At 42.5% G+C, this 14,807-nt stretch overlaps 1 protein-coding gene across 4 annotated transcripts in view; it reads left to right on the top strand.

Annotated features, from left to right (window-relative positions):
* LOC143854295 (kinesin-like protein KIN-UA) overlaps window positions 1-14,807 on the top strand; it is a 107,796-nt gene that overhangs the window by 3,442 nt on the left and 89,547 nt on the right. For all 4 annotated transcript variants that reach the window (XM_077364176.1, XM_077364174.1, XM_077364175.1 and 1 more), the window contains exons 2-4: window positions 8,610-8,710; window positions 8,882-9,004; window positions 9,439-9,624. In XM_077364176.1, coding sequence (XP_077220291.1) covers window positions 8,610-8,710; window positions 8,882-9,004; window positions 9,439-9,624 — 410 coding nt within the window. The remainder of the gene's footprint in view (window positions 1-8,609; window positions 8,711-8,881; window positions 9,005-9,438; window positions 9,625-14,807) is intronic.

Below are 14,807 nucleotides of genomic sequence, written 5' to 3'. Positions count from 1 at the left end.
CGGATAGCCGCGAAGGCCACACGACCACACCAATTACTCTATCCTCGTTCTTGCACACCCCTTTTAATTCTAGATCTCCTCGTTAGCATGTCATCCAATGTTTCGAAACCTGCAGTAAAACCCGTGCGGGAATTTTTAAGGGGTTAGTTCAACGAACTAAGTAGACTCATTCGGTACCTAAACAAATACAATTAAATTACTCTTGAATTTAAAAGCATACAAATTAATTCAATAGTGAACATGTGATAACAATTATTTCAAATTGAAACATGAAATATTAATAAAAGAACAAGCCATAATATCCATTGAATGTGAATCTCCTGATCTCATAAACCATACAACATTTTACATTTAAGCGGTTTATGTTTATTGACATCATCATGTCCACATTTGAAGCAGATCTGGTAGATGGGCGACATGTTCACATTGGAAGTTGGTGCAGGTGTTTAGCATCATGAACCTAAGAGTATTGGGGGAAGTGATCAACACTGTTGGGGTGGCCCACGACCATGTCCGCACCCACATCTTCCACAATTGTAACCACAAGAACTCGGAGGAGATTGGGTGGCAACAAAGGTATTGGCCGTGACTTGTTCTTGAGCGAAGTCTGAGGAATGCGCAAGGAAAAGTTTATGGTTGAGAAGGAGTGAGTATAACTGGTTGAAGGATGGGAGAGGTTGACAAATCGATATAGTTGTGGAGAAGGCGGCATAGTCAAGGTCACCTGCCAAAGCATAGATGAGAAGATCTTTGTCGGCAACAGGACAACGTGCGATGTTGAGGGAATCAACACTTGCTTTGAGATGGTTGAGATATTCCGTAACGGAGAGAGACCCTTTGCACACGTCTTGAAGTTTGCTTTGAAGCTGAACGATGTGAGCCGTAGAGTGAGTGGAGAAGGTGGATTCCAAAGTACTCCAAACGACATGTGAGGAATTAAGATTAACCGTTTGAGAAAGGACCGATTCAGTCATAGTGGCATTCAACCAAGTTAACAAGGACTGGCCAATGCGTTCCCATGCAAAATTTTTCAGATTAAGTTGAGGAGTAGAGTCGTCAGAAGAGAGTAGCAGACGAGGTGTTGGAGTGGTCGATCCGTCGGCAAATCGGAGTAATACGTGGCTGCTCAAGGCTGGCAAAGATGATTATGCCACAAGGGGTAATTGTTTCTCTCTGACCCAACAGAAACCAGATGAGTTATGTGGGTGAAGAGATGAGTGAAGGTAGTCATTAGCAAGGAGGCCGATGAAGCTTATGTAGGGGAGTTGGAGGAGGTGGGCCTATATATATATCCATTTTAGTCCCTATATATATCTATTTTTGTTGGAGGTGGGCCTATATATATCCAACTTAACAAGGATTTGTACACATCTTGCCCTAGCTGGGCCTATATATACATCATATTACATGGGAGCTCCCTAGTGGAGACTCTCCATCTCTCCATTCCTCTTCTTCTCCTCCTCTTACCTTATCCTCCTCATTTCTAACATGGTATTAGAGCAAAGATCCTAGGAAGAAGGAAGAAAAGAGGAGTCCCTTTCCATCTCTCTCTCTCTCTCTCTCATACCCGACGCTCCATCCTCTCTCTTTCTTTACTTATCCATTCTTGCATGAGAGATTTGGGTTTCTCTGTAAACTCACAGATCCCTAAAATCCCTCCCATCTCTCGCAATCTCCTCTCTTTGTCTCGCATATTAGGCACAGCGCAAATCCCCCCTCCCCTCCTTGCCGCGATACCCATAAACCCTTTTTTTGCGTATTTGCGCATTAGCGCATGTTGTGAAAGTTGCCTTATTTCCCACCCACGTGGGTTACTTGGGTGGGAAGGCAATAGGCAATAGGCAAAGACAAGATTGCAAAAAGGAAAGTGGGTACTTTAGGAAAACCCAAAGTCTATAAAAGAGAGTGCGTGAGTCTCTTTTGTGTGGCTAGAGAGTGAAAAAGAGAGAGGAGAGAGAAAAAGAGAAGGAGAGGAGAGTGAAAAAGAAGAGAAAGTGGGTTCTTCTTGGGTTTTTCTCTTGGGGTTTTCTCTTGGGTTTTCTCTTGTACGGTCTTGGTTTGAGAAGCAAGGAGAGGGTTGCGGGTTTATGGGTTTGTGATTAATCCATTGTGATCCTTGTATATTGTTTTTCATAGTGGAAGATCTTGTTTCTCGCCTGTGGAGTAGGCTTGGCCGAACCACGTAAAATCTCAGTGTTGATCTTGTGGCTTGTTTGTTACTTTTACCTTTCCGTTTAATTTGTGCACGATTGGATCGTTTTGCCCGGCGGATTTTCTCAACAAGTGGTATTAGAGCCATGTTGCCCATATCTTTTCCTGATTTACCACCACGCACTTTAATGCTAGGTAGTCGACACACATGCACTAGGAACCGTCCTTGCAGATCAGTAGTGCCAGAGACGAGTATGGGCTGCTACTGAATTCCAGCTTCCATCATGTCACGAATCAATCTCTCAATCTCATTCTTTTGAACGTGGGAGTATTGGTATGCCCGCACAATGGTTGGGACCGCACGTTGGTTGGGACCGCACCTGGTTGAATGGGAATGTGATGTTCCTATGATCGATGGGGTGATACTAAATTCGTCAAGAACCTTACTCATATCTTGTGGAATTGCTTCTGCTGGTTTCATGTGTGCAACATGTGTTATCTGAGCCAAATGACTCCATAGGCTGTGCTTAAGGATCTGCTGCATACTCTCATGATTAACTAGATGCACCGAACAATCACGAATACCTTCAAGGGTAAACTTTCGGTCAGCAATGGTGAAAGCGCATGTAGATCCGAAGTAAGAGGACCCAATGTGCTCAACCATTGCACACACAAAACAAGATTGCACCTTGGAGCGGGATGACAAACAGATCGGTAGAGAACAAATAATCACCAACCTTGACCTGGACGTTGGTGCAACAGCCTTTGCAACCCATACGACTAACTTCATCCACCATGACATTAAAGAAACTCCCTACTAATATCTTGATCTCTAGTCTGCGTTCCACATCTTCAACCAAAAAATTATGGTTACTCCCCGTATCGAGCAAAGCACTCACAGATTGCTTTTTTATAAAAGCATGCACCCGCATCATCTTTAACAGTGTCGAACCTGCAGCGGCATTTTTTGACACCTACGAAGATCCAATCATGGCATGTAGCGACACCCAGGAAGGTCAATGTCTACTACCTGCTCTCCTTCCTCCTCGTCATCTCCATCCAATAGAAAATTTGCAAACTCTTACAACGATGACCTGGCTTTAACTGCTCATCACAATTATAACAGAGGCCTTCGTCTCTGTGCTCCTTCATCTTAGCATAAGAGAGTAGTCGTATCGGAGGCATGGATGAACTAGACACAAGTTTGGGCTCTGCACTAGCATTCTTAGAAGTTGTGTTTGGTGTTGGTGGTGTAGGACGGGTTCCACTAGGCTTGTTAGCTCGTTTTTTGAAGTGCAAGCTTTTCCTCCTGGCATTGTGTGAGTCAGGTAGCCTCCATGAGAGAGTGCTTCTTTCGATCACCCTTCAACTCTACTCGCAAGACACTCAAATTCCTGGTTGTAATCTGCAACGTATCCTTAGTATCGTATCTTCGCTAAAGCCCCATCAAAGTTCTCATATTCAAGTGGTCCAAATCTGGTGCACAAGGCTTCCACGAATTCGCTCCATGAAGGGGTTTCATGCATGCGGTGCTACCTTTGGAACAACTGGGACGCAATGCCATCCATGAGAAATGAGGCCGGGGGAACCCGTTGATCTTCAGGTGTATTCTGATATGAGAAAAATTGTTCCACCTTATAAGCCCACTCTGGTAGGATCTCGTAAAAATGAAGAAAATTGATCTTAGCGAAACGAGGTATGAAACTATGTTCTCCATCGTGCATCCCTGTTCTTCCCCTGTGGTTTTCCATCTCAACTCGACCCGAAATTCTACCCGTTCCCTCTGCAATCATAGTAGAATGTCTAGCCAAACGATCAACAATAAGGGAGATAGTATCAAGCATGTCCTGCAGCCATAGTTGACGACTATATTTATTTTAATAGGATATTGACTGATCTAAACTAGGAATTCTGTCCCTGAAAAACCCATAGAATTGATGGTTGCAGCACTTGCCATCCGAAATTCGGAAAGCTGTGGATGCCTTCTTAAGGCCATCTCACAGAGAACACTAGATGCTGAAAATGCATTGTTTGAGGTCTGACCTCACAGGTCTCTTCAACTGCTAATGACAAATCCATAATCCAACAGTCCAACCATTATGACCAAGAAGGAAAACCAGCAATCACCCCTACAGAAGCTCAAACCAGGTGGTTCAGGGTCCCACATTTCCTTTATCATGATAGTTGGAAATTATTGAGGGGGTCAGGGTTGTAATTGTTAGTTACTATTCCACCTCTCCTTTTAGTTACTATTCCACCTCTCCTTTCAAATTCATCATGCATTTGCTCCATGCAGCATAGTAAATGTGTTAGGTTATTATGTCACAAATATCCCTGCCATTTTCAAAATATAGCGATTTTATCGCTACATTTTGGTGAAATGAAAAAATCTCGAAATAATCCTGAGAATTTAAAAAATATAGAGATATTTTCATTAACCGAGATAATATCATGATATTTTGACTATATTTTTTATTTTTCTTAATTTATATATTTTTATAATTTTAATTAATTTTATTTTTATCATTTTCCCGATATGAACCTGAAAAAATAAAAACAAAATTAATATTCCCAAGATTTCCCTTGCCGAGAAATTCCCAAGAACGATATTTGTGACTTAGTTTGTCTGTACTTATTACTACCAAGGAAGATTCTGGGACCCTGAAATCCCTATTTAATAAATATGGTATCATCTTATTGCTGTGTCTATCCAAAACTTACCCCCCAAAACAGAAAAGAACTTTGTCCTAATTTCTAGCTTTGGACTGACATATATTGGGCCAGTGGATATATCATATATATAACACACACATACAAAAATACATATATGTACACACACTATTAAGAGGCATTTGGACTTTTATATGCTCAAGAGTGGCATATATTGGGCCAAAGGATATATATATATATATATATATATATATATATATATATATATATATATATATATATATAGAGAGAGAGAGAGAGAGAGAGAGAGAGAGAGAGAGAGAGAGAGAGAGAGAGAGAGAGTATTGGAGGAGAGGTAGTAAAACAGAGTGGTTAAAATCTATAGTTTTTAGTTTTTTTTTTTTATCATGCTTCAATCAACTAACTCAAAAATGGCGGAGGATTGGTTTTGCTTAGTATGTGCTTACTGGAACTTCAAATGGCGGCGTTGTTGTCGATGGTGTAATTTAAACAATCGGGAGCACTTGCCTGGAGCTACAACCCCACATCCACGAAGGGGGTTGAGGAAAAAAATAAATAGGGTGAATTCAATTTGGAGACCCGGGGACTGGAATTGCTTATCCTGTAACTACCCCAATTTTAGATGGAGGGACAAATGTCGAAGGTGCCTTCTGACTGTGTAGGGTACTCTCTCGCCTGGGAAGGAAAAAACCAATCCGGATGCCACATTGGATAATGCTAATAAGGAAGCTGATCGATGGCCTGACTCGGGGGCGATCTCTCCTCTGATCGAGGGGGTATTCCGTCTTTAATCATCTCGGGTAAGGAAGTGGAAACAAGACTGGATACCCTTAAAAAATTGCCTCGTCGGAAAGAAGAGGAATATTTCAGGATCCCTTGAAGATCTTTGGCAGTGGGCTAAGGAATCCTGGAATATCCCTTCTCTCTCCTGTCCATGTGATCCATCAAAGAATGAGGTTTTGTTTATGTTTGAGTCGGAGGAGGAAGCCGCCATGATCCTAGCCAAAGGAAAGGTGGTATGGGATAGTAAACTGCATTCTCTTTCTATTTGGAGTACAGAGTATGTCCAAGGTGTGGAGGCGATATGTATTAACTTTTATGGCACCCCCCTTCATGTTTGGGCATTATCAATGGTTGAAGCTTTAGGTGGCTTACTTGGTCGAGTCTTGGAAGTTAAAATGGAAGGGGATCATAAACAATGTATGTCATTCGTATCAGTTAAAATTCTCGTACCGTGGTGGAAATTACTTCCAACCTCTATTCAGATCCGAACATTGGGCCAATGTTACTTTGTCGGAGTCGAAATCCGGAGTAATAGACGGCAGTTGGGTTCTGTAACCGAAATTTAGAAACCCCACTCTGGATTGGCCCCTTCCCCTCTGGCATTTGACCCTTCGAAGATCGTTTCTCAGATCTCGGAAAAACTACCGGCGATGCTGGAGACCTCGCTATCACACTGCTCGGAACTGGATAGGGAAACTGTTGACCCTATGGGGCCTTTGAATTTAAATCTCAAATTTCAGCATTTGACAACAGCATCAGGTCTCTTGCAGGGTAGTGCGCCCCCTTTTTCCTGTTCCTTCCTATGAAAGGGAAAAGAGCCTCGTCTTGGCATGTCAGTCCTATGAGTCAAAAGTTATTGAAATGTAGGCTTGTGAACTTAAGGAAAGATTTGGGTATCATTAGGCCTTGGACCTCTGGATTACTCAACCAGGGTACATATCTGGAACTTAGAAAGACGAAAAGCGCAAGACTAAGGAAACAATGATTCAGAATGGACAAGTATGATTCCGTCGGGAGGTCATCTTGTGGAAAATTACTCAAGGACAAAAGGGGCATCCCCTTGAAATTTACATAAAAAAGGGTTGAAGCATTAAAGATAAATAAATCGAGGTCTATTGAAGTCCCCTTGCTACCCAATGTATGTATTGTGAATGGATGGGGGGTGCCCCAAGCTTTAGTTGGGGTTATGATCAATTTCTTATACACTCATTAATGGTTGGACTTTGGGGGTGTGCCACCTTAACTTTTAGTGCTAAAATAATACTTATCCCTTCTATGGAAGAGCGGGAAGGTGTAAGGCCTTGGACTTGGACTTATAGGAAATCGCTTATTCAATACTTGGACTTGGCCTTGGACTTGGACTTATCCCTTCTATTGCTTACTTCTTACTTTGTAGAGAAGTAAGAAATCCATAGGAGTAGGTGTTGGGCGCCTCTTCCTCCCTCTGGGTAATCAAATCAGCAACCAGGAATGGATAATCAAGACAACACGGGTGGTTCCTCCTCTGGCTCGGTTGCGCGGAGAAGACGGTTATTCATGGAGATTATAATCTTAGAAAATATCCTCACGAGAATGAAGTCGATGACTTATGATGAGGAGAAGGCTTTTATTATTGATCCGACCCACAAAGAAATGACTAAAAAGCTTCTTCAGAAGCAGTGGAAAACTTTTAAACAAGATGCCAAGGATTGCCCCTTTACTTTGTACAGTCTCTGTGGGACATGTGAGGTCAAAGATACCCACTCGCCGTTATTTGAACACCCTTTTTTCAAACTACTGTTAGCTGAAGAAAGGGCAGAGAGGAGAATGAATTGGGAAGCTAACAAGGTGGTAGGCATCCGATTAGTGGAAGAAAGGATTGTTGAAAGAAAAAACACTTGTCGCCTGTATCGGATGCTGGAGGAACTTCTCATTGACATGCCGGATTTTCAAATCCAGCACATCTTGGAGGAGTTGGAGAAGTTCTCGGTATAGGTGAGCTGTTTAAAGGTGAGATGTTGTTGAAGATGCCCGAAAAGAGGGAGGCTCCCATAGCTTTTGGGACACTGTAAGACATTTAGTTTTTGGGGGACTGAAACGTAATTGTGGAGGCTTGGAGGAAGCTTTAGTGGTGTTTATTTTCATAGCATAGGCTAGTTTTTGTTTTAGACACTTTTAATGGTCTAGGAGTATACTTCTAGCTAATCTTATTTGATGCTATGTAATGGAAGTCGAGACCTCCGGTCCCTAATGTATCTTTCATAGTATCAATGAAATTGTCAATTTAAAAAAAGAAATAAAAATAAAAAATATATATACACACACACACACACACACACACACATATATATATATATATATATATATATATATATATATATAGAGAGAGAGAGAGAGAGAGAGAGAGAGAGAGAGAGAGGTGTCTCCAGTCTGTCGACTAGATAACCTTCTCTAGTCCGCCGACCAAAAACACAGTGGGCCCATATTGTTTGGATGATCCAAAGCATCCATTTGATAGGCCCTGACATAGATATGGTGTGCCCAAAAAATCAGCTCCATAGGATCATCCTAACCCTTCGATTTGTGAAGGTTAAAAATGAACAGATTTGTGGAGGTTTATAGGCGTACATTTTAACCTCCACAAATCGAAGGGTTAGGATGATCCTATGGAGATGATTATTTGGGCACACCCTATCTATGTCGGGGCCCATCAAATGAATGCTTTGGATCATTCAAACAACGTGGGCCCACTGTGTTTTTGGTCTGCTGACTGGATAAATTTATCTAGTCGACCGACTAGAGACACTTCTCTCTCATATATATATATATATGTATATATAAAATTATATATACAAACATACATTACATTATTCCATCATCCATTCAAAAACAAATCACTGTTCAAAATGGCATAGTATTTTTTTTGTTTTAAATATTTTCCAAAGTTTGATAAATGAAACATAACCCTAATCCCATCGATTGACAGTTCTGCACTGTTACCACAGTTCCTGGAAGAGTGCGCGTAGCTGTCAGACTTCGACCAAGGAATGCTGAAGATCTCCTTTATGATTCCGATTTTGCTGATTGTGTTGAACTGCAGCCAGAGGTGTTTAATCTTTCCATCAATAGAGATTTACGAGTACCACATAATTTCTCTGCAAATGGAGCATGGTTAATTCTCAGTGATTACAAAATACTTTATTTTAATGCGAATCTATTTCTTGTTCTCCACATGTGCATGATTCAAACTAATTTTTTTTTTTCCAACTTGGTGTAGCTGAAAAGGCTGATATTGAGGAAGAATTATTGGAGTTCAGAATCATTTAAATTTGACGAGGTTCTCACAGACAGTGCTTCTCAACGGCGTGTTTATGATGTGGTTGCAAAACCAGTAGTGGAGGTAAGTGACTAAGAGTGATGGACTGAAGATTAGGAGTAATCTTGTTTCATTACGGGCATGTTTGGCTGCCAGGAATTTTTTCCACTATAAATCGGGCGTCTCCAATTGGCGATGAGAAGCTGCTAAAATACCGGAAAAGGTCGATCCGGTTTTGAGTAGAGTTTTTTGTTTCCGGATTTTTAGCCACTTCTCATCACCGGCCGCGATTTTGTTTCCTGATTTGTAGCTGACTTCACCCTCATCTCCACTTGGAGATGCCGATTTATCATGAAAAACAATTCCTGATAGCCAAACGTGCCCTACATATTTGCAATCACCCATGAAATATACATGGATGCTTTGGTTCTGCATGTAGGCAGTTTAATGTTATCCTGGGATAATGATAAGATTGCAATGTTTAAACATATATTGCCCATTTTGATATACTTTTGCAGAGTGTATTAGGTGGGTATAACGGGACAGTGATGGCTTACGGTCAAACAGGTACTGGGAAAACATATACCATTGGTCATCTAGGTAAAAATGATCAGTCTGAGCGTGGTATTATGGTCCGAGCTTTAGAGGACATAATTGCTGCTTCCTCTCCAGAATCTGATACCGTGGCAATCTCCTATCTGGAGGTATATGAATTTTTACTTTTATGTATTTGATTTGGATATTCAACTTCAATTTTCAAATCTCTGTCTTGTTGAAGAGCTATATGTCGATCACATGTAGTATCAAATGTGGCTGGATGTTAGGTTCCTAATCTCTTATCAAATGTGGAAAAATACCTGTAGTAGCAAGATTCTGATCTACATCTTAACTCATGATGGATACATTTTCTCTAAAATTTTCCTAATTTGTTGAAACAGGGACCTATTTTTGGGTGCAAACAAACGGACGAGTCATGTCGAAGGAATACACACATACACATGCATATCAGTATATGTACATATATGTTATATATATATATGTTTGTCTATATATATATATATATATATATATATATCTTTTGTGTATAAAGAAATGAGTAATGCTAGTGAGACCGAGAGTCAGACTGAGCAGGGGACCGAAAAAATGGGTTTTCGCCACATCACAAGTGAAGTGAGCAATCCCTAGGTTTAGGAAAATCAACCAAAAAAAAAAGAAGATTTATTTTCACACGTGGCACATTCTCATCGTTGGGCTTTCCCATCGGTCGTACTCTCAGTCTCGATATCAATTTCCTAAAGAAATTGTGCACACAAACCTTCCCTTTTTCCATTTCCAAAAAAAAAAAAAAAACCTTTGGATGCAAGATAACTACTGTAATCATTTGAAACTTATACATATCAAATTACCATAGGATCTGAATCTTCATTAGCTATACACTAGATTGATTGGTCACGTATGAAAACTACAATGCTAATGTTAGTGGAGAGTTGTGCTTTTGGCTTGATTTTTACAACTTTGAAACTCATGCATGTAATAGATTCTAACAGGTTTCATAGCTACCTCAGTTGATCGTAACCCAACCTCCTTGCATTTAGAGAAGGGATGGATCCAAGACAGAGAAATTTACAAAGAAGAAAATGGGTTATCCCACTATTAAAACCCAAAACAACTTATTTCACAGGTCAATTTGAACAAATCTCTCTCTGCAACTCTTGACACTACACAGTTCATGTTGGATCGATGGACCCTTCTGTTTCGTATTCAGCCTGTTGTCAGAAACAGAGGTTTCTGCCTCCTACTGAAGATTTTGTAAATATCGAAATGAACCTCGATATGTATAGATAAGTATTAGACATCTTAGATTAATTTTCTGCATTCTTTGTGATTTTTGTAGAGAATTCTAGAAGGTCCTTCTTGAATAATTTATCCAAGTCTTCATTACATGATCGTCCTTTGATGAAGCCCAGGCCATTGGTGTGAGGATGCTAGGCTATGCATAGTTGAGATCCCATTTGGAGATCACCCCAAAAGCTCACAAGCATTTCCAGTTTCTACAAATGTAATACGAAGCATTCTTTCATCTTTCTTGTGTAATTCCTTGTGAGTGTCAGGTGGCCTATGTTGCCCAATTGTCTTAGGCTTACTTAGGCGATGTTGCACAAATGTCACATGAGTGTGAGGCAGGAGTGTTTTCGGACTCTTGACAATTGGTATTAGATTATGTCAGGTTTACTAGGTTCCTCAGCATGGGGGTGCTATGTTCATAGGCGAAGGAAACATGATGTCAGTGTTGGAGGTTATTATGGCGACAAGGGAGGTGCCTCCTGCAAGGATAGGTCTGTGGAGCCAAGGACGTATTGGTCATTATTATGCTTCCAGTTTTAGTTTCAGTATGCGTTCCGGTTTCGATATGCATTTATGTGGGGATGGAAGCATAAATCTTTTGGTCATTTTGTACCATCTTGGTAGAAATTTAGAACCATGGATAAGATCCCTAATCCAACTGAAGCCATCAACCAAGAAAGAGAACCAAACCAAAACCATAAGTTACACCACTCATCAAATCCAAGCTTGAAAGCATGTCTTTGTGATGCCATGATGATATCACCAGCATCCGAGATGTGGAAAATTCATCGAATCCCTGTGGGACGCTCCTTAAATATGCTTAATCGTCTTTTCATCCACACTTTCAAGTTGAGACTCCACAAGGATAGTATTACCCTACTTCATCTCATTTGATCCTGAATTTCATCTCCTTTTTTTTTTTCACTCGACCCGGCTCCTAATGTTCCATGCACCAATTTTCGTGGAAAGCCTACCAATCTCCACCCATTCGCTCCCCCTCAGCTCCATTCTTCTTGTCAAACTTCCCATCATAATTTACATTTGCGATGAGACCTTTTAGTTTTCTCTTACCCTTTTTGATGTTCTTCCGTTCTGTTAATAAAGCGACATCAGTGGTATCCCAATCTGTATTTTCTAGGTTCTGCAGAATTTTTAACATGCCACATGTGTCAACTCCTAACACTGCATTAGCAGATCCATTATGAATGACATCGGAGGCACAAAATCTCCATTTTCTGACTCAGATATTAAAGTCCTTCACTTTGGTGGAAGAGGCAAGCATATCTTTGATAACATGCAAATCCAACAAGAAGACAATACTATTGAATCTATACTACATTGACTATATATATATTAGATATGTGTGTGTAGCCCTAAGTTATCAATTCCGTTCCGTTCCGTTCCGGCCGGAACGCACCGGAATTCCGGTTTTGGTCCGGATCCGGAACGGAATGCCTATATTTTCCGTTCCGGCGGAATGGGGGAAACCCCCTATTCCGGCCGGAAAGTGCTGGAAAGTTGGAAAAAATAAAAAAAATTCCAAAAAATTACAGAAATGCCCTTATGGCTGTTGGGGAGTGTATTTTACATATTTACCCTCGTTTTATGACCGTGGGGATGCTGTTGGGAGGGCTATTTTCATCTTTTTGCAAAAAATTTGAAAAAAATTCAAAAAATTCCAAAAAACTCCCCTCGCCGGAGCGGAACAAAAAATTCCAAAAAATTCACTATACCCACTGGATTTTTTTCATATTCTTAACTATTTTTTTTTTAAAAAAAATTCCCCACGCCGGAGCAGAATGAAAAGTTTTGAACGATACGCCGAACGAAACGGCCGAAACGTTCCGTTCCAGTAGCCAAAACGGAACGGTGACCGGAACGGTATTTATAACTAAGGTGTAGTCTAAGGGCATAATGGTCATTGTAATACTTTTATCTTTATATAAATACATAAGTGAGGGGGAGCTTCTCCAACTCACTCATTTCTCTTATTCTTACACCTGCAACATGGTATCAGAGCCCAAGGGATGGTGCCCTAGGGACCATTGGTGGACTCCATCTCCTTCCCCCGTCTTCTTCTTCTCCTCCATTTCCTCTTTTTTTTTTTTCCTTTTCCTTTCTTCTTCTTCCTCCCAACCTTCCCTGCACAACCCCCCTCGCCACCTCTACTCCCAGCCCCCGCGGCCCTCCTCCCTGCTCCCAGACCCCTCGCCCCTCTCTCTTTCCACCGCACCACTCTCCCCTATCCCCCAAACCCTCACGCCTCTCCTCCCCTACCACCAGACCCTTGGCCCCCCTCTCCCATTTCCCTGCGCCACCCTCCCAGCCCCCTAGGCCCTCGCCCCTACTCCCAGACCCCTCGCCCCTTATTCCCTTCCCCCCGCCACTCTCCCCTGCCCCCAAAGGCCCTCGCGCCTCCCCTCCCATACCCCGACCCTTTCCTCCTTCTCCTCGACCCTCCAGCCCCTTGTCCCTCTTCTCCCTCACCTTCAGTTTCTCGCTCCTCCACCCAGCTCTTCCTTCACCCCTCTCCCTTCATCCACTCTCTTCTTTCTCCTTGTGCCTCTTTGTTTTCCCTTTACTAACCTTTTTTAGAACCCTAAACTTCTTCTCACTCATACCCTCTTCTCTCATGACCTAAAGCTATTTCTCCCCTCTTCTACTCAATCCGCGGCTCCGTCTCATGCCTCTCTCCTTCATTGTCTCTCCTCGGAGCCGCAGTGTCTTCTCTCGGCACATCTAGCCGCTCTTTCTTCTTTGTGCTCGCCGTTGTCATGGTTGAGCCTCTCTTTTTCGGTCTTTTTGCATGGAAGATTCCCCCATCATTGAGGATCCCTCTCTAGGCCAGCCTTCTATGGATCGTGTACCTCCGCCTCTTCCATCCTCTTCTTCGACTGGTCATTCTTCTTCGGTGGAGGGTTCATTCCAACCCATGACCACCTCCAAACTTGATGGGTCCAATTACTTGAATTGGAAAATTGCTGTGGAGACTTATCTTGTTGCTCGGCGGAAGATTTAACTTCTTCGTCAGGATCCTCTTGCTTTGACTGATCCCACTTATGAGACGTGGGAGACCGACGATGCCCTTGTTTGTACTCTCCTCTGGAAGAGTATGACCACTCAGCTTGCGGGTGCCATGATGCATCTCCCGACTTCCCAGCACATTTGGGACCATGCTGTGGCTCTTTATTCTGGCATAGGCAATCTCGCCCGCATCTGTGCCACAGATTCACAATTGATGCATCTCCGGCGTGGTGACACTCTCTCCACCTATTATAGTCTGTTTGTATCCCATTGTCAGTAGCTGGATGTCCTCATGCCTCTCACGACGTATCTCGCGACGGCAGCTCAACAACGAGATCAGTTGCGTGTAGTTCACTTCCTCGAGACGTTGGGCATGAGTTCTTACACCTTTGCTAGCAGTTTTTTGGCTCTGGCACCATGCCGTCTCTTCAAGACGTCTACTTACGTGCCCAACAGTGCCTCATTGGTGACCATTTGCTCACTCCCTATGTTGACATCCCTGCTACGGTAGCCTATGAGGCCGGTGATCGTGCTACCCATGGCGGTGGTACCTTTGGTTGTGGTCGTGGATGTGATTTCAGCCGTGGTGCTCGTGGGGTTGGCCACGACTCCCCTGCAGTTCGTGGTGGTCGACCACGTCCCTACTGCTCACTGTCGACGGGAGGGCCATTATCTAGAGACATACTATGCCCTCCATCCTGAGATGCGCCCTTCTCTTGTGCCTTGCCTTGGTAGATCCGTTCATCTTTTAGCGCCCAATGGTCCCGAGTTGAAGGCCTCATCTTCTCAGCCTAGGCCCGCTACGTCTACTGATGGTGTTTTATCTCTCAAGGGGTATATGAGGAGTCCCAGCGTCTCGGGTGGTCCAGCCGCCCCCCGACCGCCAGGTTTGCCCAGCCAGGTAGCTCTCCTGCCTCTTTTCTCACTAGCTTCAGCTCATGGATCATTGATTCCGGAGCCTCAAATCATATGACAGGTACTTCTTCCTCTCTTAGTTCGTTTTTCCACTGTTTTCTCA

The sequence above is a fragment of the Tasmannia lanceolata genome, unplaced genomic scaffold (assembly GCF_043159265.1).
Source record: "Tasmannia lanceolata isolate RefF3 unplaced genomic scaffold, GAP_Taslan_0.1 ptg000020l, whole genome shotgun sequence".
In the NCBI taxonomy this organism is placed as follows: Eukaryota; Viridiplantae; Streptophyta; class Magnoliopsida; order Canellales; family Winteraceae; genus Tasmannia; species Tasmannia lanceolata.
This window is presented reverse-complemented; position numbering and strand designations above follow the sequence as displayed.